The following is an 8,991-nucleotide window of genomic DNA, read 5'->3' as shown; positions in this document are numbered from 1 at the left end:
ATTTAATTTAATATTTTTTAATTAATAATCTATGTGTCACTTTAATTAGTCCTAAAGGGTGGGGTGAATTTAAAGATTCAGTTTAGGGAATGAACCTAAGTTTTGTTATATATATAGAGTAAGTAATTTCCAAACGACAGAAAAAAAACGTAACGTAATAAATGAAATTCATAAATAAATGGTGCTATATTTATCTGATAAAATAAAAATAGATCCGTCATTAGGTAATACACGTAATTAACAATGCGTGTTTGAGTTGAACAGTTGAACTAAGAGTTAAAGCCGTGCCTATATATATAGACCTTGTTTCCAGTACATTCATTAAGATCGTAACGACTAAACGAAAAAAAAAAACTCAAGAGACGAGAAAGAGAGAGTAATGGAGAGGATTGTCGAGGTAGCTTACGGAGCATCCGTGAAATCAGTTTTAACGTTGCTGGAGAAGAATCTGTTGCCGGATGTTGTCATAAGGCTACTAACGCGGCTGCTTCTCGCCGGTCGACTTCGTTCCGGTTACAAACCCACGGCGGAGCTGCAACTTTCTGATCTACTCCGTTTCGTTAACTGTAAGTGACATACCTAATTGATCCTCTCATATTTTTGGTTTGTAAGTTTTTAGAATTGTTTTTGAACAAATAATAACAATTTATAATTGTTAATATATATATATTGTATAAATAATAATAATAATTTAGATTTTGTTAATAATGATTAATGAGTGACGGTCTTATACGAACCGGTGTTTGGTGTGTCACACACAAGTACGATATGACTATGCTTCTGAGTTCTGAGATTTAGTTTCGTCCGTGACCCAAACTACTTTAGTGGACCACTGTACTTTGTTGTTGTGAGTAAGTTTCTTGTTTGATCTGCGTTATGTGTAAATACTGAATACCAAGAAATTTCTTTTTAGAAGAATCAAAAAGTTTTTTTCCTGAAAAATTTGTAAATCTTTATTGTTGAGAGATCAGCGGACACAAATCTTTTTTTGGTAAAACGGACACAAATCTTCTTCGTCTTTTACTCATCTGCATGATTAAAAAGTTACATATAATCAATAAATCTAACTTTAATCATGAGTTGTGAAGCAAAAATCAAGAATTTTAAAGAATTTTTTTAATCTGTCCAACTTTTTCTCTGATTTGGCTCTAACGCCACAGGACTCTGCCTTAAAGCGCATAATCGGCGAGTTTCCGGCTTCTACGGCCGAGTTTTAAAACATAGACTAAATGTATTTATTCTTGTATTTGTATATTACCTTTTTAACAGTGATCAGAGAAAATAAAAGGAAAAGAGTTTTTACTTGATTATAAAAAAGTAAAATAATTCAACAGAAAAAATATTTACTCCACTACATTATTGATGAAAATGATTTTCAGTCAATACCTTAATTTGCGTCTCCATATTATATATAAAAAATCTTAATAAAACTTTTACATCTAAAAAGAAATAAAACATGTTCATTTTTTCATAAAATACTTTTGTAAAAGGTATAAGCAGAAAAATTAAATTAAATGCCAGTAAATTTTTCATTTTGCAGATTTGTTTGAAAAGAACACAATATTATATAAAACGTAAACAAACATTAGAGGCCATGTTACCATAATGATTCATGTATGATATATGTATATTTCAGCTATAAAAGAGATGCCTATAGCCATAAATACCGAGAAGCCGAAGACGCAACACTATGAATTACCAACCGCTTTCTTCGAACTTGTTCTTGGAAGAAACATAAAATACAGCTCATGTTATTTCCCAAAGGATTCAAGTAGCTTAGAAGAAGCAGAGGAAGCAATATTGGCTCTATATTGCGAAAGAGCTAATGTGGAAGATGGACAAAGTGTTCTCGATGTCGGATGTGGCTGGGGATCTTTGTCTTTGTACATTGCCCGCAAGTATAGCAATTGCAAGTTAACCGGTCTTTGCAACTCAAAAACACAGAAAGCATTTATTGATGACCAATGCCGGTAATTTATTTCAAACCTATAAAGTTTCAAGTACTCTTATATAAGAAGACTATCATAAATTGTTCGCTTACTTTGTCATGTGTTTTAAAGGAAACTCGGCATTCAAAATGTTGAAATCATTGTTGGGGATATTAGTACTTTTGAGCATGAAGGGACATATGATCGAGTATTCTCCATCGAAATGTTTGAGGTTAGGATATTTTTGGATCTAAGAGCATCATCATCACTTAGAAATTCAAATGAATCACTTAAACTGTTTTTAAATATATAAAAGAAAATTATATTGAAATTCCCAGCAAATGTGATATTGACCATTCAGCATTATGTCACATGTAAAACAAGACTCTCACAATCTCGGGGCACACTGTCCTCGCTGTGTTTTCTTCTTTTCATCATTTTCGATTTTTAATCTTTAAATCTCAGTTAGAGACTAATGATGCACATGCTCTGAGCTTTATTCAAGTTACCTCTATTTAAGTGAAATATCTACCACTCTTTTTATGTATGTTTGATTGAGCTGTACTTTCTTCAAAGAGAACAAAAGTTCTTAGCTTTGTTTTTCTATTTGGATTGTGAATAGCATATGAAAAATTATGGAGAGCTTCTGAAGAAAATTGGAAGCTGGATGAAGGAAGATAGTCTTCTGTTTGTTCACTATTTCTGCCATAAGACATTTGCTTACCACTTTGAGGTATACATTATACATATAATGCAAAATCAATTGATTATCTTCTTGTTTAACTAGTTCTTTCACCATTTTTTTCTCTTGGCAATGATGCTATCTTTGGGATTATGCTGATTCACTATAGGATGTGCGTGACGATGACTGGATCACAAGATACTTCTTTAGTGGAGGAACAATGCCATCGGCGAATCTTCTCCTCTATTTCCAAGTACTATACATTGTTTAACTTACCATGTTTGTTGCACTTTATTATCATCAATCCAAACATATATCCTTTTTATGCTCAGGACGATGTTTCAATTGTGGATCATTGGCTCCTAAACGGGAAGCATTATGCAAGGACCAGGTAAAAAAAATAAAATTGTTTGTGATAGTAAGTAATTAGAATACAATTTTATCTTGTGATGTTTGTTACTTGATATGTAATACAACTTTTCAGTGAGGAGTGGCTCAAAAGAATGGACAAGGAGATAGTTGCAATAAAGGAGATAATGAAAATGACTTATGGGAAAGAGGAGGCAGTGAAGTGGATGGTTTACTGGAGAACCTTCTTCATGGCTGTTGCTGAGCTTTTTGGATACAACAATGGAGAAGAGTGGATGATTTCACACTTCCTATTCAAGAAGAAATGATTATATCTTTCTTCTCCTAGTAATCAGTTTATGATTTATCTTTGAGTTGTGTGAGCCAAACAAAGAATAAAACATTATCCTTCTACTTTGATTGATTGTCTTCCTAGGTATTACAAACGTATGCTTTCCTATGAAAAAAGAAGCGCAATGGATATTAATCTGTTTTCAAAGAGACAGTGTTATTGAGAAACATAAAGAGTCGAAGGTGTGAATCTTGAAAAACACCCAAGAAGTGTTCTGCAAAAGCATTGCATCAAATATCTCGGACCAATGAGTTTTTGACCAACAGACTCGACCGTGCTAGTTAGCTAGCTTTACCTTTTTGATTACTCATTAACGTCTGTGTTTCTTTCAAACCTTCAGATGGAGAGAGAAGCATATGAAGTGATAGTGGAAGATAGGACTATTGAACAAACAGAGCATGACTCTGATCAATTCAACTGTTCAATGTCGATTGGTACTTAGCATGACTGGAACCTTATTCGTAGGGCCAAACATAAAGGTTTTTTCCAGTCTTGATGTAAATTATCACTGCACATGTAAATGTGAATGCAAATACAAACACATGAACATAAATACGCCTATTCGCATAAAATGTACATGTTTCAATAATGAATTAATTTTATATTTTGGTAATATTATTATTTAAGTTATTTTTAGCTATTTTCTAAATCATACAATTCAGGACATCATTTAAATCTAGCACTAAAGCTCAATTTTTTTTTATTGTAAAATTTGTCGGTTGTAAACTTGTTTATGTAATATTTTTATAGTTTGTAATAGTATAACAAATCAGTTTTTAAGAAGCCGGAAAATTTAAATTTAGGATTTACAAATACAAAAAGATGTATTTACAATACAATTCAAAAAAAAAAAGATGTAAATATCTTAGCCAGTGAACACCATATTTATTTAGTCAGTTAGCTAGGGAGAACTCTGTGGGTAGGTGCAAATGCAGCTGATTAACTATACAATATACCGCAAACGCACTAACATTTCTTTCGAATCATTGACAAAGATTCGTTTTCATTTAATTGGAATATGGATGGAAATGGAATCTTACATATAGAATCTTAGGACTTAATGTTTTAGGTGAGATCAATATAAAAAATACGTCATGATCCTGGTGGACATCTATAAAAAGACTATAAGCGATCACAATAAAGAAAATGGATCCACTTAAATATATAAACTAGTAGTATTAACTATTAAGTCTTAAAAATAACTATGGGCTTACGTGAGCATATGTGGCAGACACGAAATTGAAGACAACACCATCAACGGTGCTCGTATAAACAACATCTCCTCTAGAAGTCCATTTCAAATTGGGCTCCATTTCATTTATTTCCACAGCACTATTGCTTGTCCTCTTCTTCATGTAGTAGTAGTACTTGCTCATGAAATAGATCTGTGTTGATCTCTATGTAAGTTGATTCAACTTGGATGACAAAATGGACTCGTTACTCTTTGCAATTGTTATTTTTACTAGTCATGGTTGTAAGAGATCATCTTATCAGGATTTCAACATGATGTAAATCCACTTGAAGACAAAGTAGGCTAAAAGTTATGAAAACAACGTTTATGTTCGATATTTAGCATCTGATATCTTAAATTTGCGAGGTTTCTTGGAGACGGGATAGATCCAATCCAAACACTCCGTTATGACGGGATTGACGACAACAGAATCTCAACCTTAAGAAGCCTTGGGATTGGTCCATTTTTTTATATTTTGCATAAAATAACATGAAAACATTATGCTTAATGCTTTGTCATAATAGCAAAAGCGTCAGCTTAAAGAATATGCAATATCTTAGTTGTACTGGACTTTTAAAAGTATAACTACTAGTATACAGTTTAGAAGCTTCAGTAACCAATCAACATAGAAAACTTACAAAGCTAGCCAATACAATACATATAAGGAGAGTACTCGTGTTCCTTGATACTACTAACCTGACTACCAAATAATATTATTGCGAATATAATTTGCATTCACCTTTTCCCATTGAAAAGGTCAACATCGGCAATAAAATCTAGCGCGTGGATTTTGGAACTCCCATGCATTTAACTCCTCAGAATAAATAATTTGAAAATACATTAAAGAAACAGTCCAATGAGAAAAAGAAAAAAAAAATAAAAAACACACTGAGACAGTACTTTGTGATGTAAGCAACCACATACACCACTCCCTTCTTCTCTTCTCTTATATTATTGGCTATTTTGTTCCCCCTAATTTTATTTATTTATTTATTATTTTCACTAATGATTCATTTTTGTTGGTTGAACCTCTTTGATTCTTTCTATATTTTTTGGAATACTTTTTTTTCGGAACACCTTTTGATTCTTTCTATATATACAAATACAACCCACTTCTTCCTCGTAGATTAATGCTCTCTACGTCTTTTCTCTCTCTAGTTGCCTATGATGCAAGAATTAAGCTTAGAATGTTTCTCCAACGACGTCGTTCGCTTAGACCTAACTCCTCCTTCCCAAGCCTCACCTATTTCTCTCTCCATAGACGAAGAAGAATCATCGGAGTCTAAGATCCGACGGCTGATATCGGAGCATCCAGTGATCATCTTCAGCAGATCTTCTTGTTGCATGTCCCACGTCATGAAAAGACTCCTCACTACTATCGGAGTCGTCCCCACCGTCATCGAGCTCGATGATCACGAGGTTTCCTCTCTCCCCTTGGCTCTTGAAGAAGAATTTCCCGGCGGCGTTCTTCCGTCTCCGGCGGTTTTCATTGGCCGTGAGTGTGTCGGTGGGTTTGAGTCCCTCGTCGCGCTCCATCTAAGTGGTCACCTTGTCCCGAAGCTTGTCGAAGTTGGAGCTCTTTGGGTATGATTGTAATCTACTTCTTGTTTTTTTTGTGTGTCAACATTTACTTCTTGCTTTTCAATAGTATTTTACAATATCAAAAGCAGAATTTTTAGGGTTTCTTTTTTCTGATTATTCTCCGATGATCAAAGTTATATATACCCATGTAGAAAATGAATTATGAATAATAATTAAAGATGTGTAATTATAGTTTTATATAATTAGTAAATTTGTTTCTTTGTTTTACATTAATCAATCAACCTTATTTATCAATTCGGATTGATCAGAACTAATAAAATATGATTCAGTTGCATAATGATTAAAGTTTATTTATTTTTCTATAATATCATGTTGATCAGAGTGGTAAAGTGAAAGATGTTATGAAAATGTTACTGTAAATGTACTGTGATTGGCATGCAATTATTTTTTATATGTTTCATCTATGCATGATAGGATTAATGTTCGATCGTAGTTAAGTAGTTCATCTGAGTAGTGGTTATTTGGATCGAGAATGGACTACTTCCGAGTACCTTCTTCATCATGAATAATCTTTTTTGGTGATTATTAAGTTTTATGGTTATCATATGGATGCGTTGTCGATCTGAAAGTTAATTTCATTATTTATGTCAATATACTAAAGAATATAGTAGAGAACCAAGTAAAGAAGATTCTACCATTATTTGTAAGGTCTCCGAGCTCCAAGGCTTTAAGGAAATATTCCTCTATAAAAAAAATCAGATAATTTCATTACTGTGTCCCTTGGTATCATCTATTAAATAGTTGGTCGAGTTTATGCATTAAGTGGTTGAAGTTTGAATCAGATTTCCATCTCTTTCCTTCAAAATTTAAACATGTCTAGTTAGAAAAGGTATGTTGTGGAACTGTATAAAACATTTTTAATTATTCGACTATAAGTCGAAATTAATAAGAATTGGAAAATGGGAGACAAACTTTCAATAATTGAGGGGGTTTTTGACAGCGACGCTGGGCTTAAGTGGCATCTCTAAAAACAATTATTCAATTTCTTCTTCTTTGGAGTTGAGTAATTGGAATAAATGCTATATACTTCCATTATACCTGTAGGTTTTGTAGTAGGATTAGGAAAATAAGGTCAAACGTCCAAGTTCCACATTTCAAGGATCAGGATTGACCTATGCCGTATCAATGATAGATAATTAGATACTGATGTCAGATGATCACTGCTATTTTACCAAGAGCTTCGAATGGTGGTTGGTTTGAAATTGTAGTCTTTCTTTTTTATATACACACGATAACCATACGAACATCTAATAAGATAATACAGTAATCATACATCGACGATAACCAAAATTTTTGACAAGACATCCATTAATTGATCGTAAGGGAGAAATGAGATGATATGAATAACTAAGCAATGGATCCTATCAACTTCACCTTAGCGCAATCGGAAACTATATTTTGGAGTCTGTAGTTGCAACCTGGCCTCCATCCATGAAACCTTTTAGCTCTCTTTGTTGTGCTCAGACTTTATCTAGCTTTCCATGTTATGAATGCATGAATTTACGAAAACCATTCTTTTTGTTTTATTTTTCATGTTATTTTGTTTGGCTGTGTATAACGATTTAATGATCTACACGCTGTTTCATATATTGTAAACACACACAAAACTCATTATAATAGTTTCTCATTTTAAATTACTATGAATCCTAAATCATTCAAGTGCTCATTAGTGTAACTGTAATACTTAGGGTGTACCTGCTCAGAGAACTAGAATTAAAAGATAGGCAAACAATAAACAAATGTTGATGCCCACAAATGTCTCTTGATCCAAAACTCATGCAAATGAAGTGTAAGCAAATAAATTTCACATCTAAAAATAAAAACAAAAAGTTGCCGACCTATACAACTTGGTAGTTGTGGGAATAAGATTTATGTGTGTGAGATCATGTGATATGTCTTCCAAATTAAGGTTATGCTTTTAATACACATATTTTAATTTGCAAGTTGATGAATACTGATGGCAACGATGACCTCATCAACCATAAACAACAATCTCTCCAACAAATGTTTAATGATATGATAATATTTAGATTTTAGAATAATATAATAAAATACAGAGAAATACTCAGTGCCTCCACACCAAAAGCATTTTCAGTTAAACATGAATTGTGTAAACTATAGAGAATTATTTGCTCAATTATTGGATCGTTGTTGTACGTATTGCCATTCTTCTTATTTTAGAGATCAAGTCATATAAAAAGTGTTAGAGGCCAATAAGCACAACATTAGAACAATATTTTTCACACAATTATCCCACAATTATACAATTTATGCTTTTTGCGTAAATCTGAAATATGATAGCATCTCATGCACTAAGATTTGATAAATTGTTTTCAAGACGTACAAGCACTTGCAATTATATATTAAAATATGTTCTGTTGATATGGTATTTTGGTTTTTATCGTCACATAAGAAGAAAAGGAGAGAACGAATTTTAAAAGGAGAGACATTAGGGCTGAAACTATAATAATTAACAGTTACAAAAAAAAAACTATAATAATTAAACAAAAACAGTTTGATTCCTTAGAATTTGACAGCACAAGTTTCCTTCATATTTGGAAAATGGATGACACTAAAGTACATCTACGATGATCCCACCAACACTATTCTCAACTAAAAAATATTTACTAGTAGTATTTATTTTAACTGTTTAACTAAATGATTGAACCGAGATATACGTCTACTATAAAACAAAATCTACAATTTTACTTGTCTAAGAATTTTAAGAATTTTTTTCCTTGATCATAATTCGGATGTCCCCAATGCGTATTGAGTGAGAAAGCTCGTCAAGTTTTAAAATAAACAAAATATGAGATGGTTTTATGTTACTTATGTGAAATTTTTATTT

The 8,991-nt window shown here is 32.4% G+C and overlaps 2 protein-coding genes across 2 annotated transcripts; both read left to right on the top strand.

Annotated features, from left to right (window-relative positions):
- The first annotated feature begins 301 nt into the window (after positions 1 to 301).
- On the top strand, positions 302 to 3,491 carry LOC106302104 ((S)-coclaurine N-methyltransferase-like). The gene is made up of 7 exons (XM_013738622.1): positions 302 to 566; positions 1,637 to 1,970; positions 2,061 to 2,160; positions 2,551 to 2,661; positions 2,780 to 2,863; positions 2,943 to 3,001; positions 3,095 to 3,491. The coding sequence occupies exons 1-7, from the start codon at positions 380 to 382 to the stop codon at positions 3,285 to 3,287; spliced, it is 1,068 nt and encodes a 355-aa protein (XP_013594076.1). The 5' UTR covers positions 302 to 379; the 3' UTR covers positions 3,288 to 3,491.
- Positions 3,492 to 5,591: 2,100 nt separating this feature from the next.
- On the top strand, positions 5,592 to 6,300 carry LOC106304553 (glutaredoxin-C6-like). The gene has a single exon (XM_013740952.1). It carries the CDS (start codon positions 5,706 to 5,708, stop codon positions 6,129 to 6,131), a length of 426 nt encoding a protein of 141 aa, XP_013596406.1. The 5' UTR covers positions 5,592 to 5,705; the 3' UTR covers positions 6,132 to 6,300.
- Positions 6,301 to 8,991: the final 2,691 nt, after the last annotated feature.

This window comes from Brassica oleracea, chromosome C7 (assembly GCF_000695525.1).
Source record: "Brassica oleracea var. oleracea cultivar TO1000 chromosome C7, BOL, whole genome shotgun sequence".
NCBI lineage: Eukaryota > Viridiplantae > Streptophyta > Magnoliopsida > Brassicales > Brassicaceae > Brassica > Brassica oleracea.
The sequence above is the reverse complement of the archived record's forward strand: the minus strand, read 5'-3'. Positions and strand labels throughout refer to the sequence as shown.

What these genes read in the sequence shown, in the direction of transcription:
- LOC106302104 (XM_013738622.1), top strand. Translation starts at nt 380, where the DNA reads ATGGAGAGGATTGTCGAGGTAGCTTACGGAGCATCCGTGAAATCAGTT. An exon ending in TCTACTCCGTTTCGTTAACT is followed by an intron (nt 567 to 1,636) that starts GTAAGTGACATA and finishes TGTATATTTCAG; the next exon opens with CTATAAAAGAGATGCCTATA. An exon ending in TTTATTGATGACCAATGCCG is followed by an intron (nt 1,971 to 2,060) that starts GTAATTTATTTC and finishes TGTGTTTTAAAG; the next exon opens with GAAACTCGGCATTCAAAATG.
- LOC106304553 (XM_013740952.1), top strand. Translation starts at nt 5,706, where the DNA reads ATGATGCAAGAATTAAGCTTAGAATGTTTCTCCAACGACGTCGTTCGC.